This window comes from Rhea americana, unplaced genomic scaffold, assembly GCF_003343005.1.
Source record: "Rhea americana isolate MKP2758 unplaced genomic scaffold, rheAme1 scaffold_398, whole genome shotgun sequence".
Lineage (NCBI taxonomy): Eukaryota > Metazoa > Chordata > Aves > Rheiformes > Rheidae > Rhea > Rhea americana.
Genome location: NW_028186532.1, coordinates 206,185 through 231,276, shown reverse-complemented (window position 1 = coordinate 231,276; position 25,092 = coordinate 206,185). Strand labels below are relative to the sequence as shown.

General features: G+C 41.8%; 1 protein-coding gene across 1 annotated transcript in view; it reads right to left on the bottom strand.

The window, feature by feature from the left end:
- SLC24A3 (solute carrier family 24 member 3) overlaps positions 1–24,864 on the bottom strand; it is a 211,535-nt gene extending 186,671 nt beyond the window's left edge. The window contains exons 1-2 of the mRNA XM_085313839.1: positions 24,789–24,864; positions 20,577–20,714 (exon numbers count right to left, since the gene is read on the bottom strand). Of these exons, the coding sequence (XP_085169965.1) occupies positions 20,577–20,714; positions 24,789–24,864 (214 nt within the window). The remainder of the gene's footprint in view (positions 1–20,576; positions 20,715–24,788) is intronic.
- Positions 24,865–25,092: the final 228 nt, after the last annotated feature.

The following is a 25,092-nucleotide window of genomic DNA, read 5'->3' as shown; positions in this document are numbered from 1 at the left end:
GACTCTTCTTTCTCTTACAGCATGGGCATTTATTTCTGAGAATGCTGGCTTTGCCAGCTTGCTTGTCTACACCTTTATTTGTCCTTGAGTTGTAAGGAATGTATGTAAGGTCTAAGGACATCCTTCTCAGGGTTGTAAAGCGAGGCAGAACTATGACAGCCTATTTTGACATATGCTGTTGAAATTATTTAGTTTTATTTTTAGTCAAGGGATCAGACATCTACCCCAAATGCCCCTGGATTGCAGGACACTTAAGTGTATCACTACGCTATGAAGCTTATGCTTTTGAAGACAAATAACCTCAAAAAGGTTGGTGACACTTTATGCCCAGCAGAGATGGGCATGCATCAATGTGGACTGAACATTAGAAGATGGGCCTTAACACCAAGTTCTTTACAATGTAATGGACATTTTTTCCATTTTGAATATGTAACAGCTAAAAATGCTTATCTTATCAGTATTACCTTGTTAATAAATAATCTACACTCTTCCTGTTCTTTTGAACTTCCTCTGCAGTCCATGCACACACATGTACAAATAGGCCTACTACAGAATTTTCCTTTGAGCTCCCCAGCAACTAAAAAGCATTAGACCTACCACTGCTCCACACCAAGGAGCATCCAAAGTCCTGGCACTCAAGATTTGCATGATCAAGCCCCTAATTTCCCCACCCCCCCACAAGAGTTAGAGGTTCTCCTCTGTGATATCCTGGCTTTGGGAGGATTTCTCTGTACTCAGTTTGGTTCAGTGCACCTACAGATTATCTACTATTTGCTCAACGTATAAAAAGGCAGTTTCCCAGAAGAAATTAAGTCTTCACTTTTTACACCTCAAACATACAAATCAAAATAGCATARAGTCGTGCAATAGGGAATATAAACTGATTATCAGGACTTTAACCCTTGCCCAATGAACTCCTAACAGGAACACAGCAGGGAAGTCATAATCTCAAATTCTAGAAACATTCATATTAATTGGAAACAGAGCTCAGACTCCACAAATGCCACTCTACCGTTCACAGAGTTTACTGTAAGTACAGCAATTACTTTTTCTCTTGATGGAGACCCAAACACTAATAGCTATGAAGACCTTTTATCCACCTTGCAAAAAAAGGTCAAGCTGAAAAGGGGAAGAATCCAGTGACCAGAAAAATTACAGCTGGTGCAATTTAACTCATTGGCCCACAGTTCTGACATAAAATGGTCCTACTATACATCCTGCAGCTTTATACCAGCTGCAAAATAGATCTCACCTTGTTCAGTTAGTATCAGTTAAAAGCAGCCATGCCCAAAATGACAAGCACCTAGGAAAGGTTCACTGAGCCTAACTGATGATGACTTCTCTGTTTAACCTCCAGGCTGCTGTGCCCACATTCATGTTTCTAGGTAGGCATCTAGATCTGTAAGATCCATCCCCCTTCTGAGATGGCTGGCCTGCCAAAGACCCAAGGCAGCCCAAGTGAAGATGGAAGAGGGACCAAACATGATGCACTTACCTAAATGTACACGTGCCTTTTGAAAATGGAAGTTAGTCACTTTGGTCACTTAGGCTTAGATACTTTGAGAGGCAGCTTTAAAAACCCACTTGTTTGACGCTAAAGCAACTGGCATTACAGACACTCAAAGAGAGAGATATGAAGGTTATCTCCAAGAGCACAGAAAGTGTGCCAGCAAACCAACACACTGCGCAGCCTGCAAGGAAAGTAGGGCAGTAAAAGAGCAGTAACATTGCAATAACTGTGGAGCAGTTTCAAAAACAAGCCCCCTTCCATTCAACCAAGCATTAAGTCCCTCCTGGCAGCTTGCACCTCCTTTGTCATTGCGTCTCATCTGTGTAAACTCAAAAGCCCTCCACCAGACATGTTCTGGCCACCTTCAGATTTCCAAGTTCCTTCAGAACTTCCAGTTTCCTTGAGAAGTATGGCATAAATTATTTTGCTGCTATGAAAGGGCACATTCTCAATCAAAAAGAAAGAACGATCTTACAAATATATTTTTTGCAGGTACTGATCCATAGAGGAGTTGTTTCAAGAACAAGCTGCTTAGTCAAAGTTCAAGTTGAAGTAGCCATGACTTTTCAAGTACCCAATTTTTAAGCTAACAATGCAATCCCCTCTCTGGTAGGCAACCACCACGCATACTTGCTGCTCTCCATACAGATCTATTTTGAAATGGCCATCTCCATGATGCAATATAGCTGCAGAACACTTGAGGCAGATTTAATGCTGAAATAACTGGAGATGGGGCAAGGAAGAAGAGATAGGAAAGGAGAGGAGGGTTTGCATTAATCAAAAATATCAAACAAGGACCTCAAAGGTTCTTTCCAATAACCAAACCACAAACCTTCAGTATTCTTGTTTTCCCTGCATTACATATAAAAATCCAAGTATGCTTTTTTTTCCCAAGAAAAAGTGGTAGGCTACTTGACAATCTTTTTTCATCTTCTTCTTGTAAATTCATGTCTCGCGCTTCACTAAAAACTCCTTAGATAACTGGAGAACTATGTAATAGCAATCTGGCCTTACCAAGCATCAAAGAAAAACTCAGTTCAGCAAGGTAAGATATGATATTTACTCAACTGTTTGAAGTCCTGCTTTGTTTCTTAACACCTTTCGAATTCAAAGATTTGAAAATAAAGATTCCTGTTTTGCATTTGAAACCTCTCTCTGCTGCCTTTTCCACCACACACAATCACCAAGAAGTAACCTAAGCTTGCTGAAAGTTAAAGGAAGCAAGTCTCACACCTCTAGATTTCTAAGAACTAAAAGAGAAAGGGAAAAAAATCATCCTGGACATTTTAAAGTCGCTTCAAAGGGAAAAAAAATAATAGAAAAGGACATTGGGTTATTTTTTCATTGCTGTCACTTTAAACATGGTTTCTTGCTACATAACTATAATAACAGGTTGATATTGTACTTTAGAAAATATTTTTCTCTTCTTTGTGCTGAAGAATGTTGATATTTGCTACCTGCATTTTTTTCTGAAGATGAAGCAGGCAGCTCCTTTAGAGATGATATAACAGAAAAAATGTGTTTATCGCCCATGAAGTTGCATGTGTTAACACAATCCATCTGATCTTCCAGGGAATATTTGATTTCCACTGCAAAACAGCTGTGCTCCACTTCATTTTTCCTTTCTTTTCAAAAATTACTGTGGCCCTCCCCAACAATAAGGCTGGAATCCCACAAGTTCATAGCTTGTAATGCTATATATTATCTAGACTAGATCAGAAAATGAAACAAGGAGTTAAGACGAGGAAAGATGATAACAGCTTTACATCAGATAAGCACCCTGTCATGTCTATTTTCTATCTGCTTGGCAAGTCTATGCCAAGTAAGTTTCAGACTTCTGGGCATACTCCACACCATGACCAGGACATGCACACACAGGGGTTTTCAGTTCAAGTCTTGGCATGCAGCAGGTTCTTAGGCTTGGGAGACCTGAGTCCAAGGGTGACCACAACAGCTTTCTTGACAAAGACGAGAAGCAGCTGCTCCTGTGGGCACAGGCCGCCTAGGCTCCACATCTCTTGAGCAGAGAAGCCAATTTGCCAGCATGATGCCTTCATGCCTTTGCTTGCCCATGCAGAAGCACCTACACAGGCTTAGTACCATAACTGGTAAATATCAGGGTCAGAATTTAACATCTGAAGTTGTAACCCTATTTTACAGGGTCCATATTTTTAAGCTGAGCATATCAGCTAACTTCACTTCAAAAGCTAAAAAACTATACAACTGCAAAATACAAGATGAGTTGGATTTTGGCAAATCTATGTGGCAACGGGTGCTTGCATGTTACCTTGGAGGGACAGGGATGAGAAGGAAGAACGAGGAACACATGCAGTAAAGACTGACACACAGACCAGAGAAATTGGCTTGCTGGAATCCACTGGTCCCAATTTTGGAGTACTAAGACAGGCTGGAGCCCTAGAAGGGCATCAAAGGAGAACTCTGCCTTTCAGAGTTCATGTAGCATGTTGTTAAAACACCAGTTCATTCTGGACATCCACAGAGGTATRCAATCCTGTCATCAGGCAGGTATATACCTAAGCCAGTCACTAAAAAAAAGAAAAAAAAATCCCTTTGGGTTTATTCCATTTCTTGAAGTTTCTTCTCTTCAAGGTTATCGGGGATGAGGACCTAACAGGGTGCTGCATTCATGTGCTTCCCACTGCTACTACTGCCAAATCCCTCCCTGATCGACAATTCCCACGTATAGCATTCCCTCTTTTAGGTTTTGTAAGTAAAGCTCACTGGCGGCCTAAGGCCAAACACTGATTTTATAAATGTGATACTAGGAGGAGTCAACCTACAAATCCTGTTGAATTTCTTCCTGGCTCTCAAATGATGTCCTACCCTTGTCTTTCATATCTGTAGGTTTACAGGTTGAGATATGATCCTTGTTTCTTGYGGCAGCATTCCTGCTTTTTTTCTAGTCATCCTTTCTCAAGACTATTAACATGCTTCTTGGGTGACAACAGTCAATTATCCTTTGGCACTCTTCACTCTAACACCCAGCATGACATTCCAATCTTCCATAAACACTCTGCAAGGCCCTTATTGCCTAGATAGATATCAAAATATAGTAATTTCCACTGGAAATAATAATTACTAATGGGAACATGCTAATCACAAGTGTCACCAATTAAGCAAATGAGTCCCAGTAGGTGAGCGTTTGCAGATTACCGGTGCACATCCTGGCCATGTTCTGATGAAGAAGGCTGGAGGCTGAGTATAAATAAGCCAAGAGCCCGTGGATCTAATGAGATGCATTTCTATCAGAACAGGCACTTGTTTAGTTACAATTGCTTGATACATACACAATGATGTATTCTGTAAAAATAAATAGCAGCTTTGTGATGGGGGCACTACATGCTCATTGGAGTTTGTCATCTGCAAATTTTGCATATGATGCTGTGGGTTTTTTTTTTTTTTTTTTTTTTTTTTTTTTTTGTCATTAAACATTCCTCTCCTTTCTAATTCTTTTATTTCATTAATGCAAGAGAATACCCTGAGGAGAAATAGGGAACTGGCACTGCCACCTTTTTATTTTAATCACAGAGCCTGAATTATTTTTTTTCAGCTCTTGGAGTAGTTGCAAACAGAATCACACGTGAGTCTCAGCAAAACTTCAGCAAAAAGAAAGTTACTGGCTTACTGTGTGTGCAGAGATCCCTATTTTCAAAACAACTGCTTGATTTTGGAAGCCAGTACAGTATTTTTAAGTGTTCTGAAAAAAACTACTGTTCAGAGCTTCCTTTTCAATGTGTAATCCTTGTGCAACAAGTGTGCAACAGGTCCTGCCTGCAAGTAACACATAGACATTTTAGAAAGTTTAACTTATTCCCTTAATGGGTTTGAAGGTGGTTTTTTTTTTTTTTTTTTTTGGTAATCCAAAGAACAATCAAAGACAAACTACAGCCAAAATATTTCTCTCCAAGCATAACTAATTATAAAGCTTTTCCTTGAAAAGCCTTCTTGAAAAGCCTTCAAGTTTTCTTTGTTTTGTTTTGTTTTTGTTTTTTTGGCTCAAAGATGCTGCCAGCCTTTTGGCATTCCGGCTGGAACGAACTCCCCATGCAGAGTTCTGGTACTTTATTCAACATAAGGAACGAAGCCCTCTCCACTACACTTTCCTAAAGTTTGCCACATTTTAAGTGGAAAGTTTGGCTCTGCCTTTTCTTTCTTCCAGCTGATCTGCAAGTGCATAATAAAAGGACTGAACTATCATGGCTGAACAGGAAAGCAAAGAAGGGCTAAAGGACTACGGTGGAAAAAGGAAAAAACGTGCATAGATTTTGCAGGTGCGGATAGCTGCTGAGACTAAGGGAGACGGAGTTCTTCTAGAAAGTAGATTTCTTGGTGTTCAACAAACTGCATCTCTTACACAGCAGGGAAGCAAATTATTTCCCTCCCTAATGACTAACTAGTGGGGACAGCAATGGACACTTCTAGACAGAATGCCTCAATTCTTTTGTCAACTAAATCCTAGTAACCCTCTTGCTTTGGCCACATGAATTGACCCCCTTCCATGTTGCTCTAGTTGCAAAAGCACTTTTGTCTGCAGAAACGCAGAAACACTTAGCCATTTGTGCCTCAGACTTCCGCGGGTTTCTACCAGTAAACACACCAAGGAATATGGTTGTTGCACAGCACTGCGCAGATCAGCAACTTGATGAGTGAAAGTGAGGATTTTCTAAGGAACTCACTCACCTACATGCCAACATAACTCAATGACATTTGGGCCTGTTGTCCCTTCAGATAACTGAAAAAGTCCCAAGGAAAATAGTTGTGACCCTCAAAAAGATCTTGCAACCCCACGAATCAAGGCCCCGCAAAAGCTAGCCCACAAAGCAAACCCTGCAGTGCATGCACAGCATACCAAGAACCATGCACTTCACTCGGCTTCAGAGCAGCTGAACATATTTATAAATAAAGTGGCAAAACTAAGTCACAAAATAACTCCAGAGCTAAAAGCCTTATGCTGCCAAATTCCGGTTTGAAGATAATTGCTCCGACACTGCAGCAAACAAGCACTGTGCGTGCATGCATGTACAGCTTACCCAGATGCAAGAGGCACTGCCAGGCTGTCAGGGCCGTTCCTACAGAGTAAGTTATTTCCATAGTTAAGCTGGGACCATTAAATCCTTCACTGTCCATTCTAGTGGCAGTAAGGTCATCACTCCAACACTTGCTCTATTGGTGTGCACTATGCTGGCACAAAACCATGAGCATCAGCCTCCCCAAAGCTCTTGCATGCCACTTAACTACCACTGTCTCTAGGCTGATGTCTTCCACACGACAAGAGAGTAGTATTGAGAAAGACACCCTTCTCTTGAAGGGGGGAAAAGATGCTGAGTCTCCCCACTTCTTTAGCCAGCTCTTCCAATGACAAATGCTTCGTCTCTGTCAAAAAACATTTCTTGGCATACTTTTCCCTGCTAGGTCAAAGGGTCCACTGGTCTATGGAAGTGTCTCTCCATGAGGTGTTTATTTACAAGCACCCAGGCACTCCTCAGGCTGGTAAGCAGCTCAGTGCTGCACCAAGGACAAGCACAGCCCCCATGCTCTGCCCACCTTCCTCCAAGGTACGTGGCTCTAACAGAGCAGTGTGCTGGGCCGTGCTCAAGAAGCCATGCCGAGCACCAGCATGGCTCCCTTTTTGACACTATCACTTGACTACTCACCAGGGTGGTTTTTTTTCCCCCTGTTACCCACTGTGATTTGTGTCCATGTCCAAAGTGCTGATGAAACTACTGAGTTCACATTAGGGCTAATCCTGATCCCTTTGGAAATCTCGTTAGAATCATCCCACTGGATGATTTTCCCATTGACAACTGAGAGCTGTTAGGTAGCCTATAAAGTATTTAGTATGAGCTTTATTGACACTGTACAGTCCAATTCATTTTTTCAATCATAACATCATTAAGCTCCAACTTGGTAGGCTTACATAGTTCTAAGCACATTACATGTGTACTAATATCTCTATCAAACACACCTGCAAGTCCATTAAAAAGAGATGTTGTGTTTTCACTTGGGGTTTGTTTTTGGTAAAAGGCTTATCTTACCCTGAAGTCATGTTGACTGGTGTTAAATCTCTCCTCTCATTTAATTCTTTCCTATTTTAATCCCATACTATCATTTCTGTGATTTTGCCTGCAACTGATGTGAACTAAATGAGTCTTGAGCAACCTGAATAGCCTTGCTGGTTTGCTGCTGTTATTTTAACTCCAGTGCAATACCAGTATACTTCCAGTCCTCGAGAAACCCCAAAATGCAAATGTATTACAAACTGCTATCATTAGGAAACATGTTTTCCTCAATGAGCTGTTTAAGAACTCTTGGCAGCACTTAGTGATTCGCAGTACCTGATGACTTCCAGTTTATAGCAACCATTGCCTAATTTCCTTTTATCCCCGTTCATTATAGCCTATTTTATTTTCTCCCTCTCTCTGACATAACCAGGCCAGGCTTTTACAAGAAGTTGTCCTTCTCGAGGGCAGTATCAGGTTCTTTCAACCACCTAAAACATTTCTTGAAAAGCTCTCAATTTCAACTAGCCTTTTTCCTGCCTGAATTATCTCCTCTCCATCCACACAGTGGGCGCTCTCTGCAACACACAACTGCCCTGAATCTTGCCTCATCTATCCACTCTGGCTTATACCTAGGGATCTGAACATCTGAACACCAAGTTCTCTAGTTCTACCAGTGTTTCCTTCATCTCTTGTTACTTTTGCTTCAGAAACAATTGCTTCTCTTCTGCATCCCCACTGCATCAGCTTCTCCATACCTTAGCAACTTTTCTTGCCTTCAAATGACAACGTAAAAAATCTGCTCACTAAGGTGACTTTTGATCCCCATCCTTCTTCAGAGACATGGGAAATGATCAGACACCATCCATTTCCCCTGAAACCACCCCCGGACAGTCCACTCATTTGGTGGCAAACTGAATTCTGAGCAGCCGTTGGGAAGATTAAATGTTTTCCCCATAAGAAATAATTAATTTTAATTCTAGCTAACCATGAGACAAGCAAAAAGAAATAATCTGACTGCACTGACAGAAAACAAAGATATCATTCAAAAGCCTGTGGAAAATCTCTGAAGCCTAAGAAGCTGTATTTGTTYCTGCACCAAAGCCCACATGGGTGGAAAATACCCTCCAAAACAGTGGCTGCAGGAATAACCAAGCAACAGAATACTTTTCACCATCTGCAAATTATCTTTCAGTAATTGCAGCTTTTTAAAACTTTCATAGGTCCACTTCTCTGACAGAGAGAAATGTCTGCTAGTGCAGATATTTGTTGTCAAAAAACAAGAAAGTGCTGGGAGACTTGCACACAGCAGTGAGATCGTGTATGCGGCATGTCTTGAGTGACCCTGTTCCACCTGAATSCAAGGTTGGCTCCAGAAACTAAAACAAAGCAAAACAAACAAACAAACAAACAAAATGAACAAAATTACCAACTACAGATGGGGCATACCCATTGCTTTCCAACGAAGAGTGTAACAGTCTGCAGTTAATGCATTCATGCTAGGCCCATGGAAAACACATATGAAAGAGATCATTCTCAGTATTTTAACAAATCCAGGAAGAACTCTTCCAAACCCAGCAGGTGGTTCAGATTTTCTCCTGTGCTGAGGGTATAAACCGTAAGGACACAAAGCCTATTTAAAATTTATGGTTAGATAAAAAATCCAGGTGTTGGATGTGGAGCTCTGCCAGCATCAGTGTCTGTGCCTTAGCTCTTGGAGCCAGGTAAGTACATGGCAATCTGTTTTTGTTTACAGAAAAAGAACATCTCTCTCCTTTCTGACTGTAGAAAAAGAGATTTTAAGAGAAAATACCTCACTCTATCCTGAACATTCAAAAGCACGCAACCCTAGAAGAAACAAGCCTCTTTTCATTTGTTTTTATTTCCCAGTTTTTAATCCCTCTGTCACAGCTTTCTGAAGATACAAAGTTGGCAGTGATGAAGCTCTTCTCCTCTTGCCCGTTAAAAGGAGGGACAGACACGCTTCCCAAGGCATTGCCGCATCGTTTGTGACCCACTGCTCGCAAAGCCAGACAGCTGATGCTCTACATCGTTACTATGACAGGAAACATCTCCCTTGAACCTATTCCTTGGGGAATCACCATGGTGCTACCATCTTAGCACTGCAGACTACAAGCCATAAAAACCCAGAACTGTCGTCTCAGAGCAAGACAACTGATGATCATGACAATGTTCATTTGCAAAGTAGCAAGGGCGGGGGGGGGGAATATATATATGTATATATATATGACAAATGATACAATGCAACGTCCTCTCCATGAAAAAGTACTTTCATACTCCAAATGAAAATATTTAAACAAAAAGTGAGGGAATTAAGGGAGGAAATACTCCTCTGAAGCTAAAGCATTTATAAACTCAAATAGCCAAAGTTTTGAAAAGAAATCAACAAACAAACAAACAGCCCAGGTCTGATGCCAGTGGAAAATGAGGCTATTTCTATTTTTTAAGAAGTCAGCAATGTTTTCCTAGCTTTTCTCGGGGGGTTGGGGATTTATTTATTTATTTAWTTAATTTTAAACATTTAAAACCTGAAATCACTTTTACTGGTTCAAGCCTTCGGGAAGAGTGACAAAATTGTCCTACAACGGCCTAAAAACAGCATAAGGAAGAAAAGGCTTTCATACATGGGGGACAAAAATTGAAGCATAGCTTTTATTAGAAAGCTGTCATGGGAGGAGCTCACTGCTTCTTTCTGGAAATAATTCTGTAGAAAGAAATTATAGGCCATTTTCTTTTGGCTCAGCAGTTCGCAGAAAGGTGGCCACAAGATGCAGCCTCCCAGCTGATCTTCCTCACCACTTCTGGCTTTGTCTTGGGATTTGCCACTATTTCCCTGCAGGACCTTCGTCCTCCTCATCCCAAAGGCTGACCTTACCGAATCAAACAAAGCAGGGTATCACCTGAAGTCAGCTCCAGAAGATTTGACTAACATCTGTCCTTCCATCCTGTTTTTCTATTTCTGCCCCCTTTCTACCTTCCTTTCAGCATCGTCTGGTTAGCTAGATAGGGCCCATCCCAGTTTTGCAATGCTGCTTTAGCCACATAGCCAAACTTGCACAGCAGCTAAGGCCTAGTATGATGCCATTAATTTTTCCAGTAGCTAACTCCATGAGTTCATTATCTAAGGTAGAACAGCTTTCAACAACATCAACCTAGCGGCTGTAATTTTTCCTCTGCTAGTTGCACTTACCACTGATCTTAAACAGCATTTAAGCATTTCCAAGGAAAATATCTTTCAGAAATTTCCAGAGAAGCAGAGAGGTTGTTAACAAGAAAATTTCCCATAATTTAAGATTTCTTCTGCATTTCTTCCTTTAATGAAAGGGTAAAGTCTATTTTGCAGTCACTGCCRGGATCACCCCTCCAGCAGCCCGACGGTGGAGTAGGCTGGAGGAATAATGCAGTGCTTCATTTACTTTCCYGAAAGTTAAGAAGGCCATTAAGGGTCTGAGCTCTGGTACAGAAATAAGTGAAATAAATGGGAGCAGGCATTCCTAGATGAATATGGCATAGCTGTTTGTGGGGGCTGAAAAGTAACATGGCAGGATTGCAGGTAAGCAATCACACGAGTGACTGATTTTCCATTGTTCAAATTCTCCATTCTCCTGTCTTTGTCAGGGCAGTTTTTTAATTTAGTTTTGAAGGATTGCTGAATAATTAGACTACAAGGCAGTGCATTAAAAATGTTTTGTCCTGCTGGGGGTAGGAGGGGCTTTTGTTCAACTCCACAAAAACGAGTATTGCTAGTGCACTGTTTTCCAGGTTTACAAATGTTCAGGTTTAGTCATCAAGTACCTGAGATTCAGAGAGAGGCAACTTAACCCACCCACTTCAGCAAACAGGCACCCTTGAAGGAAGAAGACTGTCTCCAAATCATGGAAACTAGGACTGTACAGGAGGAAATACGAAAAACAAATAGGACACGTTTCTCCATGCAAACAGAGACTTCTACCATGAGCTAATTTTCTATCACCAGTTCTCAGACCTGCTGTCCATTGTGCAATGGGAGACAGGCCGTGGACATTTGATGCTGTGAAAGAGAGCAACCCCCCGGACTTCTAGAGCGGTATGGTCTCCATGTGGAAACTCATCATTGCACACCTTTCCCATGTGCTGCACTCCCCATCAGCCAGGGAGAAAACCTGGGAAGGCACAAATCCAACAGAAGATGAGACATAGGCAGGCTACTGACCACCAAGGAAGCCATGAAGTTATGTTATATGATCTACCTGCTACAAGAAACACTTACAAGAACCTTGTTACACAAGTGTGTTAAAGACTGACTAGAAAAGACAAACCGCACCAGCAGTACGCACTGTGTGGAACTAAATACCCAGACTTCCTGTTATTTCTTGTGGCTACAACAGATACGACTTCTACCAGAGTCTATAAAGTCTACTGTCCATAATGGTATAAGTTCCTGTTAAAAATGCTGAAAAATATGGGAGAAGAGCAAAACTAGGAAGCGAATATTTACTGGCACTACCAAACTGTCCTCCTTTTTTCCTTGGTAGGGATGTGAAGGAGAGGACAGGGAGGAAGGGTGAGAAGCAGGGACTTGGACACTCCAAGTTAAAACAAGCTGTTCATCCTCTAAGTTTTCCCTTTTCCAAATCAGAAGGCTACTTTATTAAAGCAGAATACAGACTTTAAAAGATATCACTCCTTGCATTTTACAAAGGCAGAAAGCAAGAGGATGCTGAGAAAGGAAAGAGTCCAAGCCTAGCAGCATCATTCCAGGTATGAATACCAGGCAGCTAGAAGGAAGTCCACATTACCTGCAGAGATGCGGGACTTGCCACTACCTTTCACACCCAAATATGAAGGCTTCATTAAAAGGATTTACTGATTCTGCGGAAAAGAGGATACTCGGCATCTCTTTCCTATATCTGATTTTACGTTTTTTCCAGGGTCTCTGCAAGGGTGTRTGCAAAGAGACTGTTTCCTCCTCAGCACGGAGACAGTCACTGCTGACTTCCAGTTTTGGCTGGAAACTCTCTACTTGGGCTATGCGTAAGTATATCCATATGCAAGGGCATATTAAACAAAAAGAGGTCTAGACTGCTCTGTTTTAATATGTAGGAAACATTTCAGAGATGATACATGGACTAGGAAAGCACTTACTACTAACAACAGCCTACCTGCACGAGACTCAAAGTGCAGGTGCACGATTGCTCTCCTACGGTAGGAGAAAGTGCCACAATAACAGACCATGTTTTCTTCTCCTTCTACATTCAGGCCACATAATGTACCAACAGAGCTTGTTCATCAAACTCTGCTCACCAAAAAAGACATCCTGGTGGCAGTTACATTGCTGCCTGGATTTTTTTTTTTTTTTTAAACATCCTCATGGGTTAAGCATTTGCAGTTCAAACCAAAAAGGGCCTTCTAAAGAAACAGTAACAAGAATAAGCAAGCAAGCTAGAAGAGTTACCTACTTCATAGCCAAGCACTACAAATCACATTATCGTAATCTATGACTCAGTGGAGAAATAAGGGTAAAAAAGTTGCTTTTGAAATATGAGGAGGAAACATAAGAAATAACTACATAAAAACTTCTTTGGCTGTTTAACTCAAACACTTCTCTGCTTGAGGGTCTAAAAGAATTTACTGAGTATTTTAGTTTCAGCAATAATCATGTATTTCCTGCTTTTACTAATAATGATTTTAAAATGCCACATTTGAGCAGGACTGTTATTTTCTTTGCAGCCTTTCCACTGTGGCAGCATCAGTGAAGCACGTGGGAAGTGGTAACACTGGGGGAGGAACATGATGACAGCTTGTCAGTAGAAACATATGTCAGTCTAGTGCAAAGGTAACCAAGGGTGGCACTGGGACCTCAGCTTGCCATGAGCAATTACTCCTTTGCTGGCAGGCCTGGGGTGCTCATCCAAGACTCTTTCTGACAGGTAAGAAAACAGACAAGTGTTCATCTCAGCTTTGCTTCTGTCTGGGCTTCCTGGTAGGGCAAAGCCTAGAGCGCAGGCTTTTTTAACAGGGAATGCTTCTGCTGTTTAAGGACATCGGTCCTCTCCTGTCCGTTTGACCGTGTTCTCACTGCTACACACATTTTGCAGTGTTACAGAAGCACTACTGACTCTAGGTAATACCCTCTGGACCACCCTCTCTGCTTTCTCTCTCAGACTGCTGATGCAAGCCTCAAGTGCTCCATCTACAAGAGGTCTTTGCAACAAGGCAAATACAAAAAGTGGCCAATACACATGCTGACCGGACCTTGGTCATCTTTCCATGCTGTGGTCCTGCTTGGTTCCCTCAGATCTTTCTCCTCCTTTCAGAAGGATAGCCCTAGCCTCTCAGAGGGCAGACTGCTTCTGGGAACTTGTCTCATTTTCCTGGTTGTCCACAGACGGATGTCACAGAAAGGAATCAAGGAACCTTCAGTATAAACTTCTAGACACATTATGTCCCATCCAAATGCACTCTACAAGCTTCTCACCTTTTCTACTACAGGAGCAACACATTAGCACTGTTGTCAGCGAGGTGACTAAGATTAGGATGCAAACAGATCGGCTTTGATAAATTTTGCTCAGGCTACAAAAAACTCCCACCTAACGACGGCCACCTCAGCCCTCTGCCAGAAATTACTAGCCCAAAGTAGAGTCATCCAGAGGGAATGTGTGTTCACAATTTAGTCACATCCATTCTTAGACCAACTTACATCTGTCAGGGCCTAGCAGGTACTACTGGCCTTAACAGCCCTGACCAGCCTCACCTGGAGTCTCCACCCATAACCTTTGCCCAGGAGACCAGGATCCCCAGACAGGCTCAGCCTTCGCCCTTCATGCCTTACCCACTACATGGTAGGAGCACCAGTCTTCTGCCATGCTGGTGTCTGCTATGGACTCTGTTGCTCCTGACCCATGGACTGACCTCCTGGCTTGACCTTGGACCTGCCTCATCACCACAAACACGCCTGTTGATTTGAACTCTTGATTGAACCTGACTACTGTCTCCAGTCCTGCCTTGCTCTTGGGTGCAGCAGGGTTGGGTGTGGGCTAGTGAGTCCCCTGCCCTGCCAGCCTTGTTACTACACACAGTTCCTGGCTCCCCATCCCTTAGGGAGGAGCTGGCCCTCGCTGCTCCCTGACAACATCTACTTATGCTGGCAAGCTAAACTTGGTTGATGGTCTCTGGAATGGGGAAGCCATAGTGTGGGTATACAGAAGCCCCAGGTCTWTTGGGAGTGCCATACCTCCAGCAGAATGGTTGAGCTGACAGTAAGGACCAGTAACTTTGTCAGCTTCCTCCCGCTGCCGCCAAGTGCACTCACCAGAGCCCTCTGAAAGTACCACTAGAGGCCGGAAACTTGGACCCTGTAGAGATGGGCTGATGCAAGAGGCAGACATCTTCCAGACTGCTGTTCTGGTGCGTGTGCTTAGAGCACCACCAATGGTCTGGAGATAGGAGGTAGAGCACATGTTAAATTCATGCTCCCTTGAGATCAGAAAGCCCAGAGGCTTCAGCAGCCAGTGCTACAGGAGTTCCAAGTAAAAACCTTGAACTGCAGGTCAGAAGGCTTCATCTGCACTTCCTGGAAGACATCTACCACCCTTGTTTGAATTGTGTTATTATAAAATGAATTTTTCCTGCCCTTATATTATTATTTTATTTGTTCTTGAACCCTTTCCAATTTCTCAACAAACTTTTAAGCTGAACTGCTGCAACAGGACCCAATAATCTAGAAGTAAAGTCTCAAAAGCAGGAGTAAAAGAGGTATCTGCTCTCCAGCTAAAACAGCCTAGAACTGCAGCTTCTTTCCAAGTATGTGACCCTCTAAAGCCACACAGAGTCCAGGAGACATCATGCACAGGTGCCCACCTGTATTTGTGCCTGGCTAATGACCCGACATATGAGCCGTATGACACAGGAGAAACTATACTGTTGCTTAACCCTTTTCCCCTTTCCACATCACAGTTGGTTTTGATCCTCTGAGTAGAAATTTCTACTTATTTTTAAAAATAAAGCCTATTTTTCAAATTATTCATTAGTTTGAAGTATAAAATCTCTGCTGAGCTGTATCCTCATGATCCTCTGCTGTGGTCTCCTGTTAATTAGAAAGTCCCTATCTAGCAGTTTTCCTGGCCTATCATCTCTTACACAAACTCCAGATGCACAAAAATCTCTGCTGCAATGTTGCAACTGGTCTTAAAAGCTGAAATTCTTGAAACAAGTAATAGAAGTAACCCACTTCTGCTCACGGCAGCCTCCTTTTCAGAGAGGATTTGGTCTGCAAAATATTCATGTTTTACCTTGGCAAATGTAGGTCATGTTAGGTCCAGATCGTGCTGCTGCTGGGAGAGAGGTCTGGTTTCCATTCATAACAGCTGATAAATTAAGCTTGGGTTAATAGCAAGCTCCTCAGAATTTCTCTATTGCAATTCTAGCTCAAAATTTGGCTGTATACAGACCTGACTGAAAGCTCGAGATTAAATCAACTGGAGCCTTTTCACTGGCTTCCCATAAGTGAGTCATATTGCTAAACAGGACTGGGTGTTAAAGTGGTATTTCATCCAAAGTGAGAAGAATGTTCCTCCTTTCTCACCATTTCTTTTTTTTATTAGCTAAAACTGTTTGTCAAACCTAACCCCAAAATCACAACTATTTTGGCTAAACAATAGCACTTCTTTGTGGAATAAAATTCATCTAATTTTTTGGCCAGATCTCGTTCCACACACCTTCATGTAGATACAATGACAAGATACAAGAGGACGATAGCAGAGACCGGGAGTACACCTGCTGCAGGACAGCACAGTCAGATATTCCCACAAAGAGCCAGCAGGGAGCCAAAAGGGAAGAGCTAAACTGGTATGACTATAGGACTGGACTGGAAAATAACGGAGCAGAAGACAAGAGACCAGAAGATCTTTAGAAAAGTTAGTAAGTTTTTTTTTTTCTGTTGTTGTTCTGCTTCCAGCAAGCACTTAACCAGTCAAATATTACAACAGTGTTGGAGCTGAGCAAACAATGAATATTACTCAATTTCTTACTTCTGTCTAATAGGACTCAGCAACAAGGCTTAAACTGGCATTTCAAGCATTCTTGGTCATTCTTAGATCCTCCCGCAACACACAGCCAAAATAAACTAGCAGAGTTGCCAAAATCGGGATCTTCTTTGGTGGCTACCGTCTCACCTCACCTGTCTGCCATGTCTTGCTGTTTTTCCTGCTTTTTGGAGAGTGCACATTTTTCCGCATCATCCATAGTCAAGTACCAGCTTGCAACAGCTTCTAGAGGCGGTCACTCAAAGAATTGGCCCCTAACCAAGTACTGTGCAAAGACAGCTAACCAGCTCTGTACGTACTGACAAAGCATGCATGGTGCTATCAGAAAAGGTTACCGTGTTGGCACTGCATGAGCTACGTTCAAAAGATTTTGAAAGGAAATGTTCCAGCCTCTTATTTGCTCTCCCTGCTATGGAAACAGCAATCTCCCAGAACTAACCGTGCAAGCTTTACCAACTGCCACCCTATTGGGCTGAAAAGCCTTCCTCACAGGTCCTGCCAGTCAGGGCTGTGTAACAGGGAATGAACAGTGTATTTTAAAAGTAACTGGTCAAAAAAACCTGTACTGTCATTCCAATCACAACAGCTTCACAGAGTGAAAAAGTACAAAAAAAATCTACAAAAAAGGTGGTAAGGTTGGATTCTGCCAATTCCGCCCCTTTAATACCTCTACAATTTATGTTTCAAAGGAAAAATAAGCAAAAAACTATTTGGAGTAGTTCTGATAATAAAATGCTATTAGATATTCTACTGTGTAAATCATTAGAAAATAAAAATAGCGGTTGGAAAATATAATGTTTTCCAAATGAGCCTGAATACACATGCAATTGAAAAAAGAGATCCTTCCTTTAGCATGTAAGGATGTGTTTACTGCCAACAAACTACAAAAGCCAATGCTATTTTTTAAAGTAACAAGGTGAAACTGCCCTTCTAAACTTTCTCACTTTTGCTTCGCTATTGATGCTAGTACAGCTTAATTTTGAAAATATGCACGGAAGAATTAAAGAAGAAAAAAGAGCTGCCTTGTTAGGCAGCACAGTCCCCACCTCACCGTGCTTCAGACAACCACCAAAGGGAAGGAGAATCACCTGATGGGCAAATGTACATAAAGTGAAGGACAATCAAGCTATGTTGACTCCCAAATAACAGCAGATACCCCAGAGTTAGGTTATCCACCACAGGCTGAACTATGCTTTAGCCAAATTGCCCCAATTTCCTCAAGCAGCTCAGCAGAGACAAGCCCTCAGAGAAGGCAAAAATAGACAAGTTCTGTGAGTTTTCATGCTTCTTGGCTATTGCATTAACTCAGGTCTAAGAAGGACTTTGTTGCCTTCAAGGAGTGTTAAATCAAGTCTTCCATCAGCTTTGTTTAACAGGGACAGGATTATTAGTGTCAGAGTCATACATTGATTTAAACCACCTTATTCCTCTCTACACTTTTAACATGAAAGCTGTTGCTGGAAACTGTGCTGAAGGAGGTAAACTCACCAAGAAAGGGTGGGAAAAAAAATAATTAAAGAAGAAGAAGAAGAAGAAAAAGCTTTTCTACCAATGTGGAAGAGATTTTGGAGGGAAGGGAATGGAAGGGAGAGACGTGCAAGTCCCCCTCCCAAAACACAAGAGGGGCAGGCAGCTCCAGCTCCCCAAAGAGCCATCGCCTGGGCAGCCCAGGCTGGCAGTAACCCCAAAAATTAAGTCAGCCAATCTAGTTTAAAAAGAAGCCTTTGATTGAATCAGCATCTTCGAATGGCAAAAATGCAATTTTGCTTTTTTTTCTGAAGTAGTTCCAAACTGGCTTGAGCACTGATAAAGATGCATTTAGAACAATAGAAACAACCCAAAATACACTTCCTTCTCTCCTCTTTTCCCTTCAACCAACTATGTATCACTAAATGAGTAAAATAAATCAATAAAAATCAAGCTTTTACCTAGAAGCACCATTAGTTTAAAAACAGGATTTTTGTCAGAGATGTTTCACCTTGCTTTATTGTAAGTAATGATCCAAAATATGTGGTACAAGGTAAAAATCCCCCTTTCTTGGCACCACGCGCTCACTTTGGACAGGACCTGACAGCTTACAGCACAGACGGGATCTCTGCTTTCTTTCTGAGGCTTTTGGCCTCGACCTGCAAAGTATCAGTGCACTTCTGCAACTCTATTGGGGCAGTGATTAAATGTACATACACAAATGACTTATATTTGTACTCTGCTACTGCTCCTAACGAAACTGCTGAACCACCACACTTAGCCCAAACTTTGTTACTTCTGCTTTCTTTTCTGCCATACCTCTAATAAGTTTTGTCATTACCAGAATGTTTCTCTGGTGATTTCCTGACCATTCCCAGAAGCAACAGTAGTTCTCCGAGATATTTATACTTTCTCTCTCCTGGACACTATCCAATACACTCTATTATTGCTGTTTTATCTCCTGAAAAAGGGAAAAAACGCACCATGAATAAACCCCCACACATTTCATACAGGCAATTTTATTTGGTGATGTCAGTAGAAATAGCTGAGGATGGTGAGATAGCAGATGTTGACGTGGTGAGACAAATAGAGGAAAGAATTATTATAGATACTGATGTGAGGCTATAAGATTGCATCTGTATGAAAGAAATGCAAACAAGCAAAGAATAGAAGAATAATAATTCATACTAATTTTTGGTGTTGAAAAGAGAACATATCATCCATCTGTCCAGAAGCGTTATTAAGGATTACAACGGAAGAAAAAATAAAGGCAAAGAAATGCAGCAAGAACTGTATTTGTTAGAATTTCTCTTGGGGCACATAACCTACATAATCTTATGAAGACAGAATAAACATCATTCCCCTCCCCTCCCTGAACTTTTTGTCAAAACGACATCCAAGCTCTTCTATGAAAATGAAGAAACAAAGGACTGAGCAGCTAATGAAGCTTCCCCATTAACACTGATTTATCCTAATGATTTTCATTTAGGTAAAAACGAATGCAACACATAATCAATTGGATGAAAATTGAAAAGAATCCCCATTTTGTTCTTTTTTCTAGAGTCCAGGGAAAGATTTTTTGGAACAGGGTTGCAAGAAATTGGTTCCTTCAATTATATGAAAAGGAAATTGCCCCTCTAAATAAAGAGGGATGCTTTCAGAAAAAATAAAGGGAAATTAAAAAAAAGCTCCAAATAACTTTAAAAGGGCAAGTTCAAAAAGCACATTTCCTGCAGCTCAATATTCTCCCTCCTGCCCTACCCCAATCAATCTTAATTTTGGCTGTAGTCAGATCCCTGAGAAAGGGGGCTGTATGAAGCAGGCAAATACAAGTGCTTGTGCCCAACTCCTCCAAAGGCTTCTGAATATGGTGACCAATTTCAATCAAATCGAACAGAATAGCAGAGTTGCAATGACATGAAGTTTCTGCGGGTTTCATAAAAAACAAAGTCAAAGAGAGGAGAAAGACTCTGCAAAGATCCTTCCCTGAGGAAAAAGCTGCATTGCGAACTGAGCCCTATTTTGCATCAGCAAATCAACCCAGGAACTTGGCTGTGGATCTTCAAACTACAGAAAAAGAGGCTTTTTCTGGTCCACTGCTCGTGGAAGTACTTGTATTAAATATATGACTACCTACTAACGTCACAGATAATGATCTTTTTAACAAATGTCTTCATTACACATGTTTCATAGCAAGAACCAAATGCAATGCTTGTGATAAACATGAAAAAGCATTCCACTTCAGACCTCTGAGCTGAGCTTTTTATCTAAGTCCTAAAATTTGGCTATTAGCCTATGTTAAACATCATCTTGTGCTCTAGRTGACAGCCAACCCTCCTCTTAGCCCTCATTGTAGAGGAAGTCCAGAATACCCATACCATGCACACGTATGAGGAAAACAGAGCAAGCACGTTTATGGATGTAAAAACATGTAAGTGAAGTGGTTTTGGCAGTGAAGTTGATAYCAGCACCCATATTTGGAGGTAAGAAAGCCAACTATAAGCCTGAGAAGCAAGAGGTGACTTTCATTCCTACCTGGTTCAGTGCAATTTCTGACATACGGCTGTCCCCCATCCTCTGGGACTTCAGTCGTGTTCTCCTCACTTGCTTGCAGTAGCCCTCTCCCACTCCACTTGTCATTATTTTCCACAGAATAGCTCAGGGTATCATAACCTGGAGGAGAAGAGCAGTAGACATACATGAGATTGCACCGGAAAGACAACTTGTGATTCTGTTCCTGAGTGCCTGAGGCAGCCAAAACAGCTATTTCAAACCAATGGAAAACCAAGAGCCCTTTCATTTTAGAAATGGCGGTGTTTCTAATCCCACTGTAAAAAGTAAGCTGCCATTAGCTCCATATCTCATTTAGTCCCAACAGCATCAAGAGTCAGAAATATTCCTCTGTAACCTATCTTATTTTAAAAAGGTTCATACTAGGAGTGCATCTAATGTTTCGCAAGAAGCTGTAAGCTTCAACCAGTTTAAAATTGGAACACTACTCACTGTTTTTGCAAAAATGAAGCAATGATTTGACACACAGACGTTAGGTAGGCAGCTCTGTGAATCAATAAAGAGCTATGCATGCATTAGGAAAGCTGTGCCCCAACAAAGTATACAGTTTTCCACGACTACAATGGCAGAACTCAGTGACTCACATCATATCAACAGACAGAAGTATGGAGAGTGCATCAGAAAGACGACTTAGATGTAGGAGCAATCACCTTTTCCAAATTAAGTTTTCATAAATTTGAACAGTTATTTTCACCAAATTGCTCCACAGGCATCTACTACAACATCTTGTACCAAATGCATTGTTTAATGACATTGCTGGAAAGGCTTTTGAAGCTACTCCCCAGGGGGCTGAGACCAGCTTATTGATGCACTATATAGTCACTTTGAAGTGTGAAACATTCAGGGTTATGAACATAAAGGGTTCATCTTATGTTCATAACCTAGAACATTTCATACTTCATATCTTCACACTGTGAGAGTGACAAAGCACTGGAACAGGTTGCCCAGAGAGGTTGTGGAGTCTCCTTCTCTGGAGATATTCAAAGCCCGCATGGACACAACCCTGTCTAACATGCTCTAGGTGACCCTGCTTGAGCAGGGGGTTGGACTAGATGATCTCCAGAGGTCCTTTCCAACCTTCCGATTCTATGATTCTGTGAAAATATATATCTTCCTTCAGGTCCTGCTCAGAGAGCCTGGTCACAGAGCATAAAGATGTATTCATGCTCACAATGGTTCTTAAACCCTACTCTAGCATTATTACCATCCAGCACAACATCTCTGAAGACAGAGATCACAGGATACTGGCCAGAGCATGACTCCAAGTCACTTAATTAGCCTTCCCTACTTCAAGTCAGCAAATGTCTATAAACATTAGGGAGATGTACTTCATGTAACCCCCTAAGAAAGGATATATCTCACCACAGCTGGTGTTAATCATTTTAAACCAGGGTGGGGTGGGGGAGTGAGCTTACTCTTTATCGTGCCCTTGAATGTAAAACTCTTCTAATATTAAATGTGTGCTTTTACTGATTTTATGTTTTTCAGGCATCAGCTGTTTTGCTTTTACTTGCCATTTCTGTTGCTAGCAAGAGCCAGAGCTGATTGCAAAACCATTGTACTGCTCTACCAAACAAATTGCAGTGCCACACACAACTGCTCCAAGAATACTACAGAAAACCCCTATTCCTAAGCCATTAACCCAGTGGAACAAAACTTTCCACCTGGAAAGCAAGGAAGTAGCAAAAGTAGCAAAAGAAGATTGGATAGACATTTTCAACTCTAGGAAAGGATATAGGTAGGATTTTGCTACAGAGAAAAAAAAATCACGAAGAATTGAAATATTGTATTGAGAAGTGAATGTAGACATTGATAGCTGGGCAAGAAACATTCCAAAAATTTGACCCACTGGCTACCAAAATTAATTTTAATGCAATAAATTTGAAGATGTGTTATACCCAAATCCTCCAGCAAGCTCTGCACATCAAACCAAAATCTTTCTAAAGCAATTTCAGGAATCAAACTCATGGTTTGCTTCCTGCTCAACATTTCCACTACATCTTGCAGTGATGCTTGCAAGACACAGGATGGTTTCAGATAATGAACATGTGGCAAGCAACCCTATAAAATATATGCTTATTTCCTTTGCCTCTTATTAGTCCGCAGTGACTCTTTCCTTGCTTCACTCCCTCTCTTGGCTTTGAGTTGATGCCGCTAAGTGAAATTCTATTTTAGCAATGTCAACAAAAACAGCTGGCTGTTTTCCATGACATTCTTGGCACAGGGTTGGTCAGCCTTGGCCATGTCGTATCAGTCTAATGAACTGAAAGCACGTGTTCATTTGTCAGCTCCATGCGTCCAACATAGTTTTAAACTCTCAAGGGAGGAAAAAAAAAAACTTTTTTTTTAAAAAAGAAGCTCAAGTATCCACTTCAAGGAGGCGTGCACACATAAAAATCCACTATTTTTGCAAGAGACCTTGAGTCTATCTGATAACAAATATTTGTGCAAGATTTCCACCCACCCGTCCATCTTACTCCTGCCAAGCAAAACACAGCCTCTCTCACAAGGACTTTGCTACTCAAGTTACTCCTCAAATGCATATCGCTAGTAATACCCATTGCCTTTCCCCTGTATGCCTTCAGGTTGCTGCAAAGCCTGACTGTCCTGCCCACTGGGAAGAACATGCTATTTTGTCTGTCAGAAAGCCATTACAGATGTGATTCTTCAAACGGACTAAGGATCACTGCTGTGGCAGGAGCCTGAACACCGTATTTGAAGTATCAGCCAGCTTGAAAGCTGAAATATTCCCAGGTGTGCTCAGCATGAAAGACTGTTGAGGTAGAGTACAAGCAAAGAGCAGCAGAAGAGAGAATAAAATCTCGGGACAGCAACTCAGAGGATTCTTAAGGGTAAAGGAGAAGTTTTACTGCAGGTCCTAACCCTTTCATTAGGTTTTTCCAACTCATCTGCTTGAGATGGGCGTGGCAACCGGAGACTTCCATCTTGCCCAAACTTTTACATCTCACACAGCTCAAGGTCAGCTTCCAGGTCATGCTACCAGCAGCGAGGCATTGCTATGCCTGGAAGTTTACGTCTAAGGCCAAGAAGCGACGCCACGGACCAACGCCACTAAGGCAGGCAGGAGCCACTGCAAGTGCATTTCTGGGGGGAGAACCACAACTGCACAGGCAGTTAAGCGCTCTGCTTTCTAAGCAAGAAGTGCTTAACTTGTTAAATTAAATATCATCATTTTAAGCTTCAGGTGCTATGCATTATTCCCCACTTTAGAGAATGCTTGTTTGCTATTTGTTTTGTCTGCAAGCTAGGGTAAGAGCTTAAGCCTAAAGTTAAACACATACAAACACCACGAATTGAAGTGGACAGTTTCTCAAAAGGAGCCCATGCAATAGTGCAGTATCAAACATCCTCCTTAATAATAAACATACTTTGGTAATCTGAGCTAAGCAGTCTCAGTTCCATATACAAGTTGTTTACAAAGCAGAGGCTCTTCTCTAAGCAGTTAATGCTTGGTTGTGCTCTGTTATATGGAGGCAAGGCACCAGGGAAAACCCAGGAGCTCTTTCTAGGACTACTGCTTCCCCCAAGTTCCTGCAGAAAACTCTCCTGTTTCCTCCCAACATGAAATAGCCTTCTGCCTCAGACCGCAAACATTTCCAAATGAGGGATGAAACAAAACAAAATAGATGTTCAAGATGATTTTGTAACAGAGGAAAGCTTAATTTGGCAATAAAAGTGTTTGTAACAGAGTCACATTTGGCATTCACACAAATGAGCATAAACAGCAGAATCTGTCTGCAGCTGAAGCTGATGAGGTGATTTTGATTTATACTATTTAAAGCTCTTCTCCTATAGTTCCAGCTTTAAGCAAGGGAAGCCATCCTACAGTAGAACTCACAACCCGCTGACCAAATCCTGCTTTAGGTGTCTCCACTCTAAACCACATCTGGCTCAACAGAGCAATAGGAAATTAAAGACTGAACAAAACGCTTTCTTCAAAGGCCGGGTCTTCTAAGGATTTTCCTGGGAAAACAGGGACACATCAAGATTTTAACCTCACAAACATGGACATTTTATAGCAATTAAAACGCCAGCTCTTGCTGTGAAGGCCCAAACCTGGAGGTGCACATTTCCCCACTTGCTGATACAGGTCTCCCCAAATCACAGCGGGAAGCAGCTTGACGCCTGCCCTGTGGGCACTGACTGCTCTCTTACCGGCCTTTGTAAAAAACAGCTCAGAAACTTGGATTCCTGTTTTGGCAGATTCAGTGAAACAGGAACTGTTAGCCATGGTTTAATCCTTTGGGCATAGGTGCCTATATAGCAGCCATCCCCTTGAACATGGGGTATGAGGTTCCACCACTTCAATCCAGCAGCATCCCACCCCGTGTTAGGTGCTGGCACAACGCAACCAACCTCTCTTCCTCAGAAAAGAAACTAAAACAAAAAAAAAATAACATCCAAACCCAGCAACAAAGCAGGGTGCTAGGGCAGCTGGCATCAGAGACATCACCTCGGT